The sequence below is a fragment of the Leptonychotes weddellii genome, chromosome 11, assembly GCF_054177405.1.
Source record: "Leptonychotes weddellii isolate Sample4059 chromosome 11, ASM5417740v2, whole genome shotgun sequence".
Taxonomy (NCBI): Eukaryota; Metazoa; Chordata; class Mammalia; order Carnivora; family Phocidae; genus Leptonychotes; species Leptonychotes weddellii.
The window spans coordinates 39,685,047-39,707,323 of NC_138379.1; the positions used below are offsets into that span (position 1 = coordinate 39,685,047).

The 22,277-nt window shown below is 47.5% G+C and overlaps 1 protein-coding gene across 1 annotated transcript in view; it reads right to left on the reverse strand.

The window, feature by feature from the left end:
- The window catches only part of PARVA (parvin alpha), a 155,449-nt gene extending 136,402 nt beyond the window's left edge, over nt 1–19,047 (reverse strand). The window contains exon 1 of the mRNA XM_081798596.1: nt 18,826–19,047. Coding sequence (XP_081654722.1) covers nt 18,826–18,961 — 136 coding nt within the window. The 5' untranslated portion in view covers nt 18,962–19,047. The remainder of the gene's footprint in view (nt 1–18,825) is intronic.
- Between the last annotated feature and the right edge of the window lie 3,230 nt (nt 19,048–22,277).

Genomic DNA, 22,277 nt, shown 5'->3' on the forward strand with positions numbered 1-22,277 from the left:
AATGTGTGGGCAAGGAAAAGCATTCCCAGCAAAAGGAAAGATCAGGCTGACTTTTCATTTCCACCCTCTCTTTCAAAACTGAATTCTTCACAAGAAATATGAGTTTTAAAGCTTGGGTAGCACTTTTCTTCCCTAGCATTTCCTTTTTCGAGAGCAATTTGGTAATATCCAACAAAAGTCAGGCCTAACAAATTTTTGACTCAGCAATTCCATCTCTAAGAATTTATTATACAGATAAACAGATACAGAATGCCTTTATTTGTTTGCAAGCAGGCTTAACGCAGCACTGTTTGGAGCCGCAAAACACCACAAAAACCTTAAATGCGCATCAATAGAGAAATGGTTAAATTAACTATGGCACACCCAGGCAATGCATAAAGTTGTTTTAAAAATGAGGTAAATCCGGGGCGCTGGGGTGGCTCAGTCATTAAGCATCTGCCTTCGGCTCAGGTCATGATCCCGGGGTCCTGGGATTGAGCCCCGCTCAGCGGGAAGCCTGCTTCTCCCTCTCCCACTCCCCCTGCTTGTGTTCCCTCTCTCCCTGTGTCTCTCTCTGTCAAATAAATTTTAAAAATCTTAAATAAATAAATAAATAAATAAATAAAATTTTAAAAATGAGGTAAATCCATATGTGAAAGACACGTGCATACCTTGGAGATATTGCAGGCTTGGTTCCAGACCACTGCAATAAAGCAATTATCACAATAGAGTAAAATGAAATTTCTGTTTTCCCAGTACATATAAAAATTATGTTTACACTATATTATAATCTATGAAGTATGCAATAGCATTATGTCTTTAAAAATGTATACACCTTAATTAAAAATATTTTATTGCCAGGGGCACCTGGGTGGCTCAGTTGGTTAAGCGACTGCCTTCGGCTCAGGTCATGATCCTGGAGTCCCTGGATCGAGTCCCGCATCGGGCTCCCTGCTCGGCAGGGAGTCTGCTTCTCCCTCGGACCCTCCCCCCTCTCATGTGCTCTCTTTCTCATTCTCTCTCTGTCAAATAAATAAATAAAATCTTTAAAAAAAAATTTATTGCCAGAAAATGCTAACCATCACCTGAGCTTTCAGCGAGTCGTAATCACTGATCACAGAGCGCCGGAACAAATAATGACAAAGTTTGAAATATTGCAAGGATTAGCAAAATGTGACACAAAGATATGAAGCGAGCAAATGTTGTTGGAAAAATGGCACCAACAGACTTGCCTGATGCAGGGTTGCCACAAACCTTCAATTTGTACAAAAAACATGCAACATTTGCGACACGTGATAAAGCGAAGTGTAATAAAACGAGGTATGCCTGTACGCAAGATGGGTAAATAGGTAAGTGGGAAAGTATAAACTGTCAAACACCCTTTACAGTGGCATTCCAGTTGTATAGAAAGAAGACAAGTGCGTATGCTTGCACAACAGAGCATTCCTATTCCTGACACACTATTATTACATTACTATATACTATTATTATTATTACTGTTATTACAGGCTACACCAGTCTATCTAAATCCCGACTATAGGAAAGAAGGAGGAGCCCTTCCTTTTCAGTTTATATTTCTGGCCTCTTTGAATTTTTTTACTATAAACATAAATATGTTTAGCTAGTTTAATGAAAATAGGAGCAATAATATTAACTGGCTAAACATAAGAGGCGAGTTCCATGAGAGCAAAGACATAGATCTTCCTCTAGGGCCTTGACAGTGTCTGCCAGGGGCTCAGATTTCTAGAATGCCCACTGAGAGCCAGGCCCTACTTTAAACACTTTGCAAGTCTCTACTCCTTTCATCTCCATGACAACCCCAGGGGGGTGGGAGGAGTACCACCCCATTTTACAGATGAGGAAGCCTGGGCTCAGAGAGGATGATGAACTTGTCCCAGGTCACACAGCCTGTATGCGGTGGGACCAGTCTGGTGCACTCCAGAGCCCAGAAACCTCCCTCCCAGGCTGCCCCTCAATAAACGGTTGAACAAATGGAAAACCAGAAAAACTGCCAGTATCTTTTAAGACTAGAGAAACTAAATTATTAAATGTTTTTTTTTTAAGATTTTATTTATTTATTTGACAGAGAAAGACACAGCGAGAGAGGGGACACAAACGGGGAGTGGGAGAGGGAGAAGCAGACTCCCTGCCGAGCAGGGAGCCCGATGCGGGACTCGATCCCGGGACTCCAGGATCATGACCTGAGCCGAAGGCAGTCGCTTAACCGACTGAGCCACCCAGGCGCCCGAGAAACTAAATTATTAAACAGTCACTCTTGTTATGGTTCATTCATTGTTATTAATTATCATTATTGATGAATGAAACATAAACACTATGAAGAAAAGCCAGCTGTGTTACAGTGGGCAAAGCACTGGACTTGAGCTTGAAGGAATTAACTCAAATCCTTGCTCTACCACTTAGTAGCTGACACCCTGAGCAAGTCACTTCACCTGAGCCTCTGTTGGCTCATCTGTAAAGTGGGGATGACAGAACCTCCCGGGGTTACTGCAGGGATTACATGTTTCATCACACACGAATGCCCCTGTGTGCTCGACACATGTTGCATACATGTAAAAATAGGAAAAGATGCTGAGGATGAAATAAACTATGCTCACAGCATCACCAGGCTGACCTCCCTCTTTCTCAGCCTGCTGAGTTTGAAAAGTGAACTGACAATTTATATTCATATATACTCCAATGATCCGAGGAGGAAATCAGGGTTTTTAATTGTTCTGATCCTGCCTCTAGAATATTGATTTAGGACGTTTAATACCATCTCCAAATGCCAAGCTTAATTTGCATCAGGTCAGAAGCTGGGCTGCGGAGCCCTGGCTGTTGATTTTAGGCAGGGACTTGGGAGGGCCCGCAGCTCACCTTCCTCCTGGCCCGCAGCCAGCCGAGAGCTGGCTTCACCTGGGACTCAGAGAACTGGCTGACTGAGAAGGCCGAGTCTTTGATGGATTTTCACCGTTTAATTAAAGTGCAGCTGGGGCCCGGGGCCGTGCTGTACCTTTCAGCGAGATATTTGTCGCATGCTGCACAGCTAGCCTGTGTGGAGGCCGCTGGGCCAGGGCAAAACCCACCCTCAGCCTGGATCCCCCTCACCCAGGGAGCCTGGGTATCTGCCTTTTGGAGGCCCCAGGTTCGTCTTCAGGAGCTCAGTTCTCTGGGCACTAAACGCTGCCTCTGGGAGAATCTCAGAATTCAAACACGGGCCAATGATGCCCAAACAGAGCCCCTGATGGCCTGCTTTAGAAAATCTTCCAGGCTGCTCAGCTGTTCTTTTTTTTTTAAGATTTTTTTTTTTTAATTTGTTTGTCAGAGAGAGAGAGCATGCAAGCAGGGGGGAGTGACAGGCAGAGGGAGAAGCAGGCTCCCCGCTGAGCAAGGAGTCCAATGCGATGCAGGGCTCGATCCCAGGACCCCAGAATCATGACCTGAGCCGAAGGCAGACGCTGAACCGACTGAGCCACTCAGGAATCCCTGCTCAACTGTTCTTAAAGAACATGTTCTGTGCTCTGAGCCCAACCTCATCACTTCATTTACAAACTAGGGGGCTACAGAAAGCCCATTCATTAAAGTTTTCTTTTTTATTATAATTATTACAGGAAATTTCAAATACACCCCAAAGTGAGAGACTAGTACAACAAACCTCCATGTACCCATCATCGTTCTGCAATAATGAGCAATTCGTGGCCCCTTGTTGCTACACCTCAGCCCCTGCACTGCATTATCCAAAGCAACTTCCAGACGTTTTATCATGGCGTCCACTACACATTTCAGTATGTACCTGGAAAAGATAAGGACTTCCGTCTTTTTTAACATGACCACGATGCTGTTCTCACACCCTACATATTAATAATGATTCCTTCATGTCATCCATTGCCGGTGAGTGGTTACTTTTTCCTGATTGTCCCATAAATCACTTGAAGAAGTTGATTTTTCTGAAGCAGGATCCAAACAAGGTTCTAGCTGGGGTTTGGTGGCGTGGACTTTCTCATCTTCTCCCACCTTCCCTTCAAACCCCGCCGTGCTCGGTCGTTTCATGTGAAGGTGCTAGAAGCCCAGAGACGCCACTTACTTACACCGGGAGGCATACCCAAGCGTTTGGTTTTAGCCTCCTCACCTGGAAAATGGGATAATCATAATCCCCTATCTCATGGGGGTAATTATGAGGATTCAATGAAATAGAACATGTAAAAATGTAGAGAACAGAGCCTGGCACTGAAAGACAATGACTTTGATAGAATTTGATAGAATTCCCAAGCCCAGCATCTGGGTGGGAAGAACACGGAGTAAAAAGTGGTGTGACTCTCCACACTTTTCTCTGACTTTGAGCTGTTGTTCACAGTGAGATGGTAGAATGTTCTAGTTAAGAGCAAGGCTCTGGAGCCAGACTGCCCCGGTTCAAATCCTAGGTCTTCCACTTGCTAGTGATGGCAAAACAATGCGTGTATTTGCCAGAATTCATTTCCTTTCCCTCTGGGCCAACAACTATGTCTCTTTGCCTCTTTTGCACTTAAGTGCGGCCACAAAACTGAGCTCTGGCCAGTGCTAAGTGGGCAGAAGTGATATGCATCAAGTCAGTGCCTGCCAGGTAAGAACCTCCCACTGAAGTCTTGCTGTCTTTCTCACCAGACCCCCTTGATTGATTGATGAGGACCCAAAGAACATGGAAGAAGGAAGACTGGTAAGATGAAAGGTACCTGGATCCCTGAATGACCATGCGGAAGGCAATCCAATCAAGGGGGCTGGAGTTGGGGGGCTGGCTGGCTCAGTTAGTAGAGCATACGACTCCTGATCTCAGGCTCATGAGTTCAAGCCCCGCACTGAGTGTAGAGATCACTTAAAAAAAAAAAAAAAATGATGCCATGGGGTTCTGCTATAAGCAGGAAATAAATTTTTATTATGATAAGCTTCTGAGAATCTGGGGCTTATCTGTTATAGCAGCTAGTGTTACCTTAACTAGTACATGAGCTTTGACCTCGGGCAAGTTACCTGGCCTCCCTGTTCTTCACTTTCCCCATTTGTAAAGGGGCAAAGCTGCTAATACCTATTTCATGGGGTTGTTAGGAAGATCAAACATTAATACATCTGAAGCATCTACTACATTGCCTGGCCCATAAGCATCATAAGCGCTTGCCCCTGATGCCCTAATGGTATTATCATTGTTTTTAGTATTATTATGTGAAATGTAATAGTATACCAACAGGAATTTCCCACATTTACAATTTGGGCCTAAAGTTTTATTCCAATCAATTTCCAATTTAATAATGACAGCCAGTGGTAAAACAGGATTATGACCATTTGCTTAACAGGAAATATTTCAGGAATACAGTCATTCTGCAAGATGAATAGCACCTCATACAGGATGCAACAAGTCTCTGGCACTCCCCACCAACATTTAAAAAAATGGGAGGATGAGACTTTCTTGCCATGTACCTTTCTGGGTGAGCAGCCAGAGTCCTCTTCATGCTTAGGACTGGGGAGATGTGCAATGAACTCTATGGGTGCATGGTTACCCAAGAAGATCTACAAATGTCCAAAAAGCACATGAAAAGATGATCAACATCATGACCTTTCAGGGACATGCAAATGAGAACCACAGTGAGCTACACTTCACACCACCGCGATGGCTACCATCAAAAAAGAAAGACGGTAACAAGTGTTGGTGGGGATGTGGAGACACGCCCTGATGGTGGGAGTATTAAATGGTGCAGCCCCTTTGGAAAACAGCCTGGCAGTTCTTTAAAATGCGAAACATATTCTCTTGTACTCGAGAGAAATGAAAACATATGTCCACAAAAAACTTGTACATGAAAATTGATAGCTACATTATTTATTACAGCAAAAAGTGCAAACAATCAAAATGTCCATCAACTGATGCATGGATAAACAAAATGTGGTATTATCCATCGAACAGGCTATTTTTCAGCCGTGAAAAGGAGCAAAGTACTGATAGATGCTACGACATGGATGAGCCTTGAAAATACTACCCTAAGGGGACGCCTGGGTGGCGCAGTCAGTTAAACGTCTGCCTTCACCTCAGGTCATGATCCCAGAGTCCTGGGATCAAGTCCCTCATCAGGCACCCTGTTCAGCAGGCAGTCTGCTTCTCCCTCTCCCTCTGCCCCTCCCCCTGCTTGTGCACTCACTCTCTCTCTGACAAATTAAATCCTTTAAAAAAAAAAAAAAAAGAAAGAAAGAAAATACTACCCTAAGTGAAAAAAGCCAATTGCAAAAAACCATAGATTGATTGTTTGACTCCATTTATACGGAATGTCCAGAATAGGCAAATCTGGAGAGAGAATATAGATTAGTGGCTCCTGGGGGGGTAGGAGAATAGGGAGGGAAGGTAGGGTGACTGCTAATGGGCACAAGGTCTCTTTTTGGGGTGATGAAAATGTTCTAGAATTGTGTCAATGGTTGCACAACTGTGAATATACTAAAAACCAGAGAATTACACTGTTTAAATGGGGAACTGTACCTCAATAAAACTGCAATCCTAAAAAAGAATAAATATAAAAAAGGTACCCATTCATTCACAGAGATCAAACCACCTCTCCTCTGGACTTGAGCTGCCATCAGAAAACAGAGCACAACCCCACCTCATCTGGAGCCTTTGAGAACGATATGGCCTGTGTTAAAATCCAGCTTCACCTCTGTGTACAAGGACTGGATGCTGTGACATAAACATGTAATGAGTCTAAAGCTCAGGAGAGAGGTCACGGCGGGAAATGGAGCTTGGGGGCTTACCAACACATCCAGGTAGGAGGTGAAACTGTCATCCACACGCCCACGAACACAGATTACCCAGTGATACCACCGCCCTCCCCGAACACAACTGCCTGACCCCAGAGATACAAGCAGGGTTGGTTCTCCAAGCCCTCCCCCTTTAAGGACATAAGCTAGACCATGAATCACACTTCCCCAAACCAGTCATACTAAATAGGCTAGGTAGCTGGGAGCCCAACTCACTTAAATTGGTGTCATATCATTCGAAAAGCTGACATTCAGGTCTTACAAATTGAACGACAATTGTTTTCTATCCAATTCATGGCTCTGGACTCCTGTTTCCCACCTGCTCCAACACCAATTTAAGCAATTCTGAACTTTGATCTCCACAGCAGAATGTCTCCGATTTATTGAAGTGTCAGGTCCCAATTGTGCTCACATCCACCCCTGGCAGGGCCATTACCAGGTGTGAAATCTGGGTGCCCATCACCCCAGCCACGTTGAGCACAGCGACAACCACAAGGAACAAAATCAATCTGCCTCTCCATAGTCATCATGGGAGCCTTGTAATTTACCATAATGACAGGCGTGGAGGAAAAGCAGGCGAAGAGATCGTTCTGTTCTCCAGGCCCTTGGACATGTGCTGGAGGGGCTATGGAGTCCACCAGGACAGGCCTTGCAACTGTCAGCTAAGAGGCAGCTACTACTCCTTGCAAAGGGCTATTTTGGCACTTGCCCGTGTCCTGGGTTGCTTTAAAATGCAACTTGTGTTTTGCAAACAGCATCAAAAACCGTTGGTTCCTGCTGCCCCTGCTTCTCCCAGCTATCACTAGTAACTACCTGTCATCTATAGGTCGGCCCCACCAGGGCTGGGAGTCAGGGACAGCTCAGGCTTACCGTAAATAGGAAACCCCTCTCCACTAAGAGGAAAGTTGATTTCCAAGCCGGGAGTGTAGGGGGGTGGGGGCAATGAGTGAGGAGAGACCCAGGGTTCCTGTGTGAGCACTGGCAGACTCATCAACAACCTCCAGTTGTGGGGTCAGGATGAGTCCACACTGGGGCCGTAGCCTGCCCCTGCCCCTCACCTGCTCAGCTAGGGTCCTGACCTGCCTGCTAACTTCTGCCGGTGTCTGCCCCCAGGCCCCTGAAGCTGAGACCCCAGCCTGGACTTGGATAAGCCCTTCAGATTCAGAACTCAGGCACTCAACAGATGCCAAGAACCTTGGGACCCTGTCACCTCAATGCCTGCCCTAATAAACCTGGATTGCCCCGTCCCCTCAACTTGGAGATTGCGGCCGCAGACCCTCTTCCTGAACCCCTCTCTCATTTTGTCTCTCCACAGGGGCTCCCACACACCCTACGGCCAAAGCCATGTTGTCTAAGACAAAATCTGCTTTAGAAAGAATTGTTTTGGGTTGGAAAAGTCAATGTCATACTGCAATTGGCAGATTAATGGTTCTACTGATGAATATATCCTGGGAAGAAGTAAGTGCAGAGCCTGCTCCGTGGAGCACCCTGGTGTTTTGGGGAGCCCTGCGGCCTGGGTTTGGGTCTCCGAGGGAGCAGAAACAGGCCAGCAACCTCACTTTTTTGTAGTCCCACATCATCATCATCCCCAGGAGACCCACCGCGTTCACAACTCCTGTGTCAGACTGGGTTTTTCACAGAATAGAAGAGGGGAGGGGCCTCTGGATTTTAAAAGAGATAGGGAATGAGTGAAGGGAGTGGAGTATGATTCAAGGATGAATAAATGCCCTGACACACCACTCCCGGGGCGGGGGGGGGGGGGGGGAGGAGAGAGGTCTGCCTCCACAACTGACGCCCGAGAAACGCTCCCTGGGGTGCTGGGTGTGATAATTACGTGCTCCAACTGGCTCAGATCCACTCTTAGCAGATGAAATGAGACACCTGACTGCTGACTCCTAATGCAGGTTGAGGAAACTGAGCCCTGGAGGCATCGGCCCAGCCCACTCTTGTCAAAATCCATCAGAAACTCAGAAAGCTCCCGAATCCTATCCCTCCTCTTGTCAGCCTGGGGCGGGGAGGGGTTTCTTCCTCTGGCTTCAAGACCCAGCTTGCAAGCACCAAGAATTCAGCAGTTGGGAGGTAGGGAAGGAGAGATCAAGACAAGGAGGGACTCCTTGACCAAACCTTCACTGGGTCTCACATGAAGTGGTGAGAACTCAGTGGGGCAGGGGGAGGCTGTGACTTCAAGGATGACCATTTCCAAGGGGACTTCAAGGATGACCATTCCCAAGGCACCTCGGGCCTTGTTAGAAGAGCAGGCACTTGGGATGATAAACCAGGCCACATATGGATGGAAGGATGGCCCCAAGAGAATGTTCTGAAATAAAGATCTGCCTGTTCTAGAGCTCACTATGAACATGTTACTGACCAGGAGGGAAGTGTGCACTTGCCTGACCCATCACCGTCCCACCCCACCCCATCCCACAACTCAGTGACCTGGGCCCATTAGCCAGGAGCAGACAGAAACTTCCAGCCTAACAATGCTGGTTTTACTTTCAAACAGCCTACTGGGAAGACCACCCAAACCCAAAAGCAGGAATCTCCGTTTATCAGTGATAAACAATCAGTGTTAAGCAAGCCAAAAGTCACCCTTTGACCCTATAATTGTACTTCTGGGGCTCCATTCAAAGAAAATTATTCTTCATTTTTAAAAAAGTTTTAGACAGCATCATTTCTAGAAAAAAAAAAGAGGATCAAAAGAAATGGGTAAGTAAGCAAGAGGACATTCACTCAATGAATATTATGCACCTATAAAAAGTATGTTTGGTAAGATTTACAACACAAAATATATTGATATAATAAATGAAAAATAGAGATACAGAATTTTTATCTATGTAATATACATGGTATACTTACAATTATAAAAAGGAAAAAAGTTATAAGGAAGAAAAAGAATAGACCGAAGTAAATCAAAATTCTAACAGTGATTGCTTCTGGGAGGTGCAATTCGCATGGCTGTTTTCTATTTTCCCGTAAATCCCTAAAGCATGGGTTAATTTTATAATGGGAAAAAAACCCCACTTTTATTAAAAAATTAGATGCTAAGCAATTTGGTTCATTCTTCCTTCCCCCAAGAGTGTGCGGTAGTAGAGAATATTTCTGTTTCAACCGATGAAGTTCACCGCTTCTTCCGCCCACGGCCTAACTTCTCCCTAAGGCTGGTTTGCAGGGAACACAGGGTCTCTAGCCACAAAGACGGTTTTTCTAAGGCGTTGGCAGGCTGGTGTGTTCACAGCAAACAGAATTATCACTTAGTAAATGCTAGTGGAACCAGATTCTCGGCAAGGCCTATAGCGATCCATCCGCACTCCGTGCAAACGCGTGTCTCCGGGCCAGAACACAGACGAAGCAGCTACGATTCACAGCTTGTGCTCCGAGCCAGGCTCTCCTTTTAGTAGGTCCTTCCGGGTGGGCCGGAGTGGGGAGTGTTGTGGTGATGGATTTCCCTGGTTTGGCACCTAGTGAGTAATGGAGCTGAGAAGCGCAGGAAGGGCTAGGCAGGCGGGGGAGGGCAACCAGCAGGCTCCGGGGGGAATTACAGGAATTCTGAATTTCTTGCACAGTTTTGGTCTGCACCTTCCTTTTGTCTCCCCCAAACCTTGCCCAGAGGCTGTTTCACCTCAGCCCGTCATCATTTTAGCTCCATCAGGAAAACATGCAACGCCATTTTCACAGAGCAAGCTTTTCTGGATGAAAACAAAAACGCAGGCCTCTACACTCAGAGGGATCTCCACCCTGGACCTGCCTGCACTGTATCATCACTGCCTATAGATTCTAGGACCCAGGGCCTTAGCGTGCTTGTCAAGAGTGGGGCTAAGTGATAATGTCCCTCCACAAAGGGTAAAGAGATTCCTGGTGGGAGAAGGCAGTTTCATCTCTCACACACACGCGCGCGCAGCCAGAAGTTGAGGCCTGGATGAAAGCAGGGGACCAGGATTGTCATTCAAGGTTAGGCAGAGTTTGAAGTAAGCTGGGGACACCCTCAGGAGGAGTCAGATGCCCACTGATGATTCAGGCAGTTGGTTCGCCATTTTGTAGGGCACTTGTTGAGTACCTGGAACCACGCAAGGCACGTGCGGTGCAAATAGGAGCAGGACGGACAGAACTCCTGCCCTCCCAGACACCACAGGGAAAAGGAGGGAAGGGACGAGGTCCAGGGCCTAAGCTAGATGAGGCCTCCTTGTCCTGGGGGCTCTAGTCCTCAGACAAAACCTTCATAGGGATTTCTCCCTGATTTCAGGCTGCAGAACACACTGAACACTTAACAGAACGTTTGTGCCCCCTTTAAAGTATTTTATTTTGGGGGCGCCTGGGTGGCTCAGTCTTTAAGTGTCTGCCTTTGGCTCAGGTCATGATCCCAGGGTCCTGGGATCGAGCCCCGCACTGCGCTCCCTGCTTGGCTTGGGAAGCCTGCTTCTCCCTCTCCCACTCCCCCTGCTTGTGTTCCCTCTCTCGCTGTGTCTCTCTGTGTCAAATAAATAAAATCTTAAAAAAAAAAAAAAGGAATAATTTAAAAATGTATATTTTATTTTTAAGTGTTTTTTTTTTAATTACTGAAATTGTTGTAGAGCTTTTCCCAAATGTGTTCTTTTTTCCATGACAGTGAATAGTGATTTTAGATGCTTACATATGTTTACATGAGGATTTCATCTCTTCTGTACTAATGGCTAAAACATAATTACGAACTGTGCTTGTTAACCAAAGAGAGATATTCCATGAGACAAGGACTCCTAATATGGAGGTGTCCTTGGGCCGGGGCCCGCTTATCCTGGTGCCCATCTCCTCCTCCCGACACTGAGGTGCCTTCATTAGTGGAGGAAAGAAAGAGGTCTTTGTGATGATGTCATTCCCAGACCACCCTACACAGACAATAAAACTGAATTTGAGAGAAGCCTGGTGAAATGAGAGCTCAGAAATCATAGAACACCAGAGCTGCAAGGGCCCTCAGAGGTTCTGTAGCTTAATCCACTGACATGAGAAATGGACAAAAAGGAAGAGGCCTAAGATTACACAACCAGTTAGCAGGGGACTATTTTCACCAAGGTAAATATGGGGAAATTCTTCGCATGGAAACTCCAGTATCACCATGTGTTAAACACTACGCCGGGCAGGGGGGCTATGGGAAGGGGGCCCTCAGCGTGGCGTGTGATACGCACTCCCACAGACGGCCACAGGGCAACGTGGCCAGTGCCACGGCAGAGCCACGGACAAAGGGGCATGAGAGAAGGAAGCAGCTCACTTCCTGCGGGAGCGAGGAAGGCAACCAGCAGAAGGGGATATCTGAACTGGGTTTTAATGACTGAATAGGAGTTTGGTGTATAGGGAAAGGAAGAAGGTCATTTCAGAAATATGGAACAGCACGTACAGAGGTTAACACGTGTGAAAGAATGTGATGTGTTTGGGGAATAAAGCGCGGTTGGGTGCAGCTAAGATGGAGGCTTCCTGAAAGGGAAACAGAGGCAAGACCAGAAGGGGAGACTAAGGAGCAGCTGAGGAGGTCTTGAACGCCCTCAGGGGGCATTACCTTGGTGTTAAAAAAAACAACAACAACGGTATACTGGCAAAATAATGAAGGGTGGATTGAACAGAAAAGGACCAGAGACAGGGAGACCAGTGGGGTGGATATTTGCAACATTTCAGGTAGAAAATAAAAATGGAAAAATTAAAAAAAAAAAAAAAGAAAAAGAAAAAGAAAGAAACAATCTTGAAAAAGACAAAGAGCACTTCTGGGGCCTGACCCGAGGCGGGGATGCAAGGCGGAATCCACAGGCCTCCTGGACAGACGGCTGTGTGCAGGGACAGGAGAGAGCAGAGGTGGGCAAGCCACTGCCCCGGGGCTGTCGCGAGCCCGCCATCTGTTTTCTTGCAGCCCCACTGCTAAGGATGGTTTTCACATTTTTAAAGGACTGAAAAAGAATGAGAATATTTTGTGACACATGAAAGTTACATGAAATTCAAATGTCAGGGTCCAGTTGGAGCAGAGCCATGTGTGTTCCTTCACCTCCCGTCTACGGTAACAAGGGCAGAACCGAGCACAGGCTGAGGCCAGCAAAGTCTGCGATATTTGCTATTTGCCCTTTCAGAAGAGGTTGCCAAGATAGAGGAAGACCGCGGCATCAGGCAACTGGCGGGATGGTGGAAGAAGAGAAGCTGATTGGGGCAAGTGGCACGGATAGTAATGCCCTCGAGGGCGTGTGGAGTTGGAGGGTGACACACCCAGGAGATGGGTGCCCTACAGGTGAGAGATCTGGACTTAAGACATGGATTTGAGAAGCATCAATGGGCAGATGGTCATTGAAGCCATGGGAGTGGGTGAGATAATCCACGGGAGAGGAAAAAAAAAAACCACTCCAAAACAGAGAGCAAAGCCGGGAAGTCAGAACCCCAGGAAATGCTGCTGAGGGGGCAAATAGGCAAGAAAAACCCAAGAAGGAGTCTGAGAAAGACTAGTCAGAGACATAGGGAAAAATTTCAGTGTGAATAAGGTCAAGGGAGAAGATGTCTTGAGGAAAAGAGAGAGCTGAAGAAATGTCAAATGCCACCAACAGCCCAAGTGGAATGAGGACGGAAAAGGAGACCGTGGGTCCTGGGAGCCCTCAACCAGCAAAGCCTGCACTGTGGGAACAGGCGGATGCGCTCCTGCTTTCCTCCTTCCATGGCCCCTCCTGCTGATCCTCTCTCCATGGTCCGCTATGTTGGAAAGCCTCAGGGCGCAGGCCCTGGACCTCTTCTACTTTCTAGCCCAGACACCCCCCGCCCCCGAACTGGGCTCTTGGAACCAACTGTGAATTCAGCATGGCCGCTGCAAAGTGAAGCAGGCCCCTCTATTCAACAGGCCCCACCCTCTTTCTCCCCAAACCAGCTCACCCAGAGACTTCTCCAGCTCAGTGAAAGCACTCTCTCTTCAGCTGTTCAAACCCAAATCCCTGGAGTCATCTCGATTCTCCTCTCATCTTCCATCCAACCATTCAGTAAATCCTACCCACCACATCTTCAAACTACACCCAGGCCTCAGCGCCCACCCCTCCACTCCAGGCCACCGCCGCTCTCCCCTGCCTCCTAGCTCATGTCCCTGCTTCTACCTCTGCCCCCCCACAGTCATGCAGCACCTCACCAGAGCCATCCTGCTGAAACACAAGTGCAGTCATATTATTCCTCTACTCAAAGCCCCTGAAACCTTCCCATCTCACTCTGAGTAAAGGCTCTAGGCATACGATGGCCTCCAGCACCCTACACAACCCGCACCTACCGTCCGTCTAATCCCTGAGACCTCACCACCTTCCACAACCATGCTCACCCTCTCCAGTCACAGCGACCTCCTTGCTGGCCCTCCACATATCGGGTCCACTCCTGCCTCAGGGCCTTTGCATTTGCCATTCCCTCTGCCTGTAATGCTCTTCTTCAAGATACACATATGGCTCTCTCCCTCACCTCCCTCAGATCTTTCAGAAATACCCTTCCCAGGGAAGTCTTTTCTAGCCATCCCATTTTACAGTGCCAACCATCTCTCAACCCTCAACACTCCGTGTTCCCTTGCCATGCTTTATTTTGCTCTAAAGCACCTGTCACTACTCTAATACAACACACATGATCTACCAATTGATCTTGTTTATTATCTGTCTCCACTGCTAGAATGTAAGCTCCATGCGGGCAGAGATTTTTGTCTGGATTTTCCCTGCCATATCCCAGCACAGCGCCTGGTACATGGTAGGCGCTCAGTAGAGGATTCCTGAAAGAACGAGGCTAATGGGTCAAGAAATGATGAGGAGATAAGCAAGGGAAAGCCATTAAGGCAACTCCTTCAAGATCTGCAGTTGAGTATTAAGAAGAAACCAGTATCAGGAGATCTTCTCCAAATGGGAAAGACTCAAGCATATTTACAGAATGTTGGGGGGTAGAGCGGCATGAAAGAGACTGAGGACATGAGAGCAAGGCTATTTGGCTATGCCGAGTCTGGGAGGGAGCAAAATGAATGGCTTCACAAACAAGGGGACAAGGGACCTCTTTGGAAGAGACTAGGGTAGGCAAGGAGCATGAAAGGAGGTGTAGATCTCAGGGAGCAAGAGGAAATTGAACAAGTTCACACCTAGTACTCAGTTTTCTATCTCAAGGTGTGGGGAAGAGTTTGAGTGGTGAGGGTTTGAGGTGGCACTTTGGAAAATGAGAATGCATGCTGATTCGGGGAGAAGAGAGTTGCTCAGCAGGCCTGGGGGATCCCCCCACTCCCGAAACCATAAATATGTTACAGTTTGGGGATCTTCCCCAGTTACACTGGGAGGCCAATGAGAACCAAAGGGGTAAGTCCTAGTATTATTTTAAAATTATTAAGTTAAAGCCCTTATTGGACACGTTGGACATCGAACAAAATGTAAAACTCTAAGGGATAATAAATACAAGGGTAAGTGATAGGAATAATCATTGCTGCTGACCCAACTTAGGGCACCTCCAGCTGGCAAATACAATGCAAGATGGTGTCCCTGGAAAGAGCAAGTCTTGAGGACAGATCTAGAGAAAGAAAGACGAAAGGTGACCCTTTGGCCAAGGACTCTGAAAGGCTACTCTAAGGAGCCACAGAAGAGGGCTGTGTATAGCGTAAAGGAAGGCTGGAACCACAAAAGAGAAGATCCACAGAGAAAAACAAAAGCCACTTAACTACAACTCCTGAAAATGGGCCCAGATATTCTAAAATACTGAAATATGGGGCACCTGGGTGGCTCAGTTGGTTAAGCGTCTGACTCCAGATTTCGGCTCTGGTCGCGATCTCTGCGTTGTGGAATCGAGTTCCACCTGGGGCTCCGCAGTCAGCACAAGTCTGCTGGAGATTCTCTCCCTCTGCCTCTCTCCCCGCTCCTGCACACATGCTCATGCTTGCACTCTCTCTCTCTCTCAAAAAATAAAATCTTCTGAAATACGACATTATGGAAATAGGAGTATCTGATGTGCAAGGAAAGATCCCTAATTTCCAAAGGGACCAAAGCAGGGTCATAAGAGCTTCAGAGTCATGAGCTACTAGGCTATTTGCAGAACCTGTAGAATCTTCTACAGTCCATAATGAAAAGACTATTTCAAATTTTAAGGACTATGTCACATTGAGCTATCAATTTTAATAGCTACTATTCATTATTCATACCATGCTATGCATATTACATGCTTTATTCCCATTTTATAGATGAAGAAACAGAAGCTTAGATAAGAAAGTTGTCCTAAGTCATAGCAATAGATAAGGGGCTGGACCAGAAATCAAAGCCAAAGGTGTCTGGTCCCAAAGACCATGCTTTTAACCTCTCTTTTCTCTTCCTAAGGTTATTTTTCCTTATTGAAAACACAGGAGTGATAACTACTTTTAATGTATTCTTATGAGACTTGTAAGTCATTCTATGATGTATGTAGTAGGTATTTGTACGAAGACATATTGTTATATGAAATTATTGACTAAATATTCTAACACGTATTATGTCTTTCCAATGTTTGTGTTCTACAGTGAGACACAACAGGTGTCAAGTGAATGAATGGCAGTCCCTGAGCCCAGGAGAATTCAATGCTCAAGGTCACATCAGTGACCTTGAGGAATCATGTTCTAGAATATTATGGGGGGGGGGAAGTAGGAGAAAGCAGTTTCTGCAAAGCACACAGCTGGGAGTTTTTGCAAGATCCAGAGCAAGATCTAGCCTTACTGTTACTGAAGTGATGATTAGTGGGCCCTTGACAGGCAAAGCATTGATCACTGAGACCCAGCACACACACACACCAAGAGCAGGTGATTTCAGACCAACCCAGCTGCCTTCTTTGGGCTCGCAGAACTACCACCTACAGCGGCAAGCAGGTGGGGCTGGGTGGTGGTGGGCCCCTTTAGAAGAAGCAAACTCACCATTTACATCCCCTGGATTAGTTAAGAGTCTGAATGACAGAATCAGGACTTAACAGTTAAGTAGAGCAAGGATAAAAATAAGATCTTGCACCTGGTTTCAAAAACCCAACTGAGTAAATCTGAGACAGGTAAGGGAATGGTTCAGGGCCACAGACATGAAAATGTTTTTGAGTAAGTTGGTAGCCAACTCAATGAGAGCTAACAGTGTGATGTAACGGACAGAATAAGGAAAAGCGGCCCTGGCTGCATTACTAGAACCTGGTGTCTGGGCTAGAACCGAGAAGGGCTCTAACCTGGGTGGGCTGGGCTAGACTACCACACTACTATGGGGGCTTCCGGGCAGCTCACTTTGAAAGGGTCTGCTGGTTATTTTCATTTCCCCCACTCCCCACTATGATCGCTGCACGGCTCTGTGTCCTGAGGGAGCTGACCCCTACATATGGCATTGTCCATACACCCTTGCCCGGGTGACTTCCCCCTGGGTCCAGCCAACTAGAAGCACCCACAAGAGACTCAAGGGCAAGGAAAGAGAAGACACAGAGTATCTCTTGTGCCAATGTCTCCCTGCTCCATCTCCACGTTAATGACAGTCGCTGTATCTCTCTGTAGCTACAGTTCCTGTCAGGCAGCCCCCCTTCCATAGTTCCAGCTCTCTGTGGGTTCCCCGTGCCCCGTCAGGTCTAGAGGTAGTAACAGCTTCCACCTGTCTGTCGCTAGCCCCTAGCTTCCTTACCATCCTTTCTGGCTTCGCTTACCCCTGCCCTCACCTCTGAAAATAGTCCCTTCACGACAGTATTTTCAAAATAAGGGAAGACTCCAGGAAACAGGCTAATCCACTTGAAAAAAGTGAGGGGCTACCATCAGACTCATTCTTCTGGCTCTAGAGATTCTCTATCTCTAGACGGAAGCCAATTCTGTATTTTTACAACAAACTTTTCTAAAGAGTTGGCAAAGGTGGGTTGAGCGCACCGGGTAGGTCATGAGCTTCAGAAACTCAGAGTTGTTTAGTCTTAGCTAGAGAGCCCACACCAGGAATACAGTAGGAAAAAGTCAGAAGGGTAATGAAGGGCTTTCCAAGCCTGGATTTCATGATTTGCTACCAGCTACACACTCCTCAGACAGTGGTTTATCAAAACAACCAAACCGGGAAAAAACCTTTTTGGAGCTGTGTTTCGCTGCGTCTCACTCCAACACAGAAAGCAGAAGTTTAGTCCTTTGTGTTAAGTTTGATAACTCTCAGCACGGAAGTTCTTCTTTACGCTTTAAGGTAACTCAGAAACACGGAATTACTTGACACCACGGTATCACAGCCTTCAAGAGCGCTATTCCCAAACCACGAAGCATTAACCAAGCAACTTCTATCTACACATCACTAGAGCTTCTTCTGAACTGTCACTTCATTTTTCAAACCAAAAGCCAAGATGTGAAATCTGCCAATGAGACAAAGTGTTTTACATGCAAATTGTCCTGGAAAAAAAATAAGATCACTTCCATTCACCCTGGCGGGGAAAAGAAAGTGTTTCTTAGAAAGAGCCCTCCACTCCTGAGTTCACAGAAAGGTCGCAGCGCGATGCTAAGTGTGTCTAATCCAGGTCTTCCCCTTGAGTGCGAGTGTGTCATTTATTATTACAGGGCCCGACCGCTAGGAAAGCCACTCATTCATTCAACAAACATTAATAGCGCCCTACTGGGCCCTGGGGGCGGATGCGAGATCCGGAGGCCAACTCTGCTTCTGGGGTTCCGTGCGTCCAGGAACCGAGCTGGTCTCAAAGGCCAACGAAGGCAGCGAGCGAGAGTGCGGCGCCCAGGAAAGTTTCCGCAGGAACTTGGGGAACGCCAGCCTTCGGGCGCCGAGAGGGCGGGGGCGCGGGCCTCCGGGAGGACGCCGCCTCCGCTTGGGGGGCCCGGCCGCCTCCCCGGGCCCCGCGGCGCTCGCCCCCAGCCCAGCGCGGCCGTCGCCGGGGCCCGGGCCGCTGCACCCGGGCGCCGCCAGGCCCTGGCGAGCAGCACCCCACCCCGGCCACCCCGGCCACCGAGTTGGGCGGCGGCGACGACCCGCGGGCCGCACTCGGCCCCGGCCCCGCGTTCCGGGCAGCGCGCGCCCGCGCCGCCGCGCGCCCCCACCGCGTCGGGCACCCGCGGCGCGCTCCCGCCCGGCCCTGGAGCCCCAGCCCTCGGCGCCGGCCCTGCAGCGCGCTGGGCCCGGCCGCACTCACCCTCCTTGGCTTTCTTCCTCCGGGCCAGCGTGCCTCCGAGTTTCCCCAAGAAGGAGTCATCTTTCTTCCGGGACGGGGGCGACTTGGGAGTGGGGGACTTGGGGACAGAGGGCGACTTCTGCGGGGACGTGGCCATGGCGGCGGAGCGGGCAGCCGCGCGCGGGCCGGCCGGGACGCGGAGCTGGCGCTGGGCGGGTGCGGCGGGACTGAGGCTGCGGCTTTCCAAACGGAAGCGGAATTATTCCAAGCATTTGAGGCAGCTCACGCTCGCCTTTCCCTTCCCTCTCTCCCTCCCTCGCGCCGCCCTCCGCCCTGGAAGGAGCTGCGCGCTCGGGGCCCTGACCGTTGGGGCCTGCGCTCGCGCCCCTGCGCTGCCCCGAGCAGGGAGAGTGCCCCAGATCTGCCCCTTGCAGGACGTGCGGCCTTGTCTGTGTGTGTGAGACCCTCCTGCCTGGGAGCGCTCCAGCCTGGAGGCCACATTCTCCCCGGGCTCTGCACCCAACACAGATCCTGGGACAAATCCCGGGTTCAGTGACTGCTGACGCCAGGCGACCTGCTACTCTGTCTCCCAGTGTCTTCGCCCGGGCTGGTGGGTGAGGAGCTCGCTCTTCCCCTGCATTTCTACCTGTGCAGTTATTAGGCCATGTCTTGTGTCCAAAAAGAGCGTGAGTCCACTCCGGGAAGAGAGTGAACCAAAATGTGTTTAGGCATATCCATGTTGCTACACTTCTCTGTGGCAGTCAACCTCCTCTTCACCCCCATCCCAGGGTGAGGAGTTTGAAGTTTGTGAGAGCAGGGCTGAGACATCTTCTTACAAAACACCCGTTTCTAGAAGCTCAATGGCTTGTACAAAGGAGGATCACACAAATGTTGGTGGAAACATGAACGGGAAGGTACATCCATGGGCTCCTGTGAAACAGCCCTGTGCCCCAAACTTATCCTGGCTAAATGAAAGCAACAGAATGGCAACCAAACTCATTTGGGATAACAGGGGAGTGGCACCAACCCCAAGATTCAAGGACTCTTGCTAGAAATGATTAAAAGGCACGTTTTATTGTGCTTGCCCCCCTGAAGTTTGGGGCTCTCTGGGCTGTCTCTCCCCCCCACACACACACACAGCGCCTTGGCAACTGTTTCCTCCAAGTGGCTACAGCTGGTTGACCCTGGGTGACCACCAGACCCAAAGAGAGCGAATGTTTGACTGGAGAACAGCCAATCAGATGATCTCAATCAAGAATCAGAACTAAGCTAGAGACTCATGTCAGAAGTCGAGCAACTAGTGATGATCATGAAGACTCCATTACTGGAGTGTTCTTTTTAGTTACATGCAGGGTGATGAGCAGAGAAACAAACCAAGGGAGCAAGGAAGGAAGTGGGTTCAAGAAGCCAGGTGGTCTGACTACGAAAAACCCTGGGTTAGTAGCTGCCTGGACCTTGAATCTCTTCCCAGTGCCCACTGCAGTTCCCCAGAGGGCCAACCCGTGCTTCCTTCCTAGGACATATTCCTAAAGCTTTAAATAACACATCCGCCTTCACTCCAGCTAATCAGCAAACTGACAAGCAATAATTCCTGAGAACAAAAATGTAACACACAAGACTGCCAATAGAGTCTCAGCAGAGTATGTGTTCATTTTATCTTTGTGTAAGAGTCACAATTCTACCTTTTTTTTTTGGAAAATTATACTTACTTTTTTTTTTTTTTGAAAATTATACTTTAGCCGATGCCTCTTACCTAACAGAAAGCAGAGAGGTCATGCTGACTGCTAAAATTTTCACCCAGGAGCAAGGAAAGATTACGACACCGTCCCAGCGCCAACCACCATCTCGATAAATCTTAAAGGAGATACGGAGAAGCCAAAATAGATTTTGTTTTACATCACTAACAATTCTTGTTCAGGATACTGAGTACATAAAAATATCTCCAACATCTGATCTCTAGCCCTGTGAACTCCTGTCAGGGTATCAGGAGACACACAGCTCAATAGTTATGTGATCGCAGCCAACTCTACTCACTTATCTGGGTTTCCATTTCTTCATCCACAAAATAAAGTGGGGGAACAGAAAAGTGGTTATCTAAACTGATTGTGCATCACAATTCCTTAGGGAGTTGGTAATAAACATTCCCAGGCCCCATCTCTAGAAGTTCTGATTCAGTACACCTGAGGCGAAACCAAGGCATAGGTATTTTTTAACAGGGATTATATCAGGTGATTTGATGGGGCTGATCTACGCACTAATATTTGGGCACCTGGAGCCACTTCCAGCTCCCACATCCTGCGGTTCTTTTTTCTTCATCAGTTGCTGGTATTGTCGGCAAGGCTTAGGTCCTAAATATGGCATGATCAAAATTATACATGGAGATCTCTTGAATTATGCTCATGCATGCTTCTGCATTTACAACCCTCTTTGGTAATGTTTATGCATGCTAAAGTGTGAAAGCACCTGAGCAAGACTAAAAAAGAGGAACAAAGTCTTGGTTGTTGAAAGCTGGCTCTCAGAAAACACCAGCAAAATAAGCTGTGGAGAAGACAAAGCTTGAGTTTATTGTACACCATGGTAAGAAGAGCCCTGCCTTGGCAGAGTCTGCATAGAATCTTGGACTGGGAGAGGGCAAAGTGGGGGATATTTATAAGGTTTTGGAATCTGGTTTAAGGCAGGTCTTTCAATGAGGGAGTGCTTATTTAATTTTGGCTAAGGATCATATAGTTTAGGATTGTTAGGTAAAAAAGGCAAATCTTTTAAAGAATCTTGGAGAGTAAATAATCTTTTTGACGCTATTGAAAAGTTTAAAGGTTTTACGTTCATTTCAGTAAGGTTTTGGGAGAAGGTCTTGAAAAGCACAATAAAGTTGTTTGGTTTTAAGATTTTATTTATTTATTTATTTGAGAGAAAGTGTGCGAGCAAGCATGAGCACGGGTGGTGTGGGGTGGAGTGGGGGGGGGGCAGAGGAAGAAGCAGGCTCCCTGCTGAGCAAGGAGCCCGAAATGGGGCTCGATCCCAGGACCCTGAGATCATGACCTGAGCCAAAGGCAGACACTTAACTGACTGAGCCACCCAGGCACCCACAGTGAAGTTATTTGTAACTCTTATCTTTCCGTGAAAGATATTTTTGGAATAGTGATGTTGATAAAGACAGTGAAATGGTGAAGTCCCATTAATGTAAACAGAAACTGTATGGATGTGAATGGTTTCCAGGGTCTACGTATTTTACAGATGTCTTGTTTACAAACCTTCCTGCTTCTAAGATAATTATCAGTCTCTCTTGAAAGAGAGATTCCCACTAGGGAATGAGTGGTGAATTATAAATCAGTGCCCCTCAAAGTGTAGTCTGAAAACCATTATTGATCTGCAAACTGTTATTGGTCCTCTATGATATAAATACAGAAATCGAGAGTGTCTAGAAACTTTTGTAGGAATTTAGCAGTGCAATTTTATATTTGTTTGATATAATA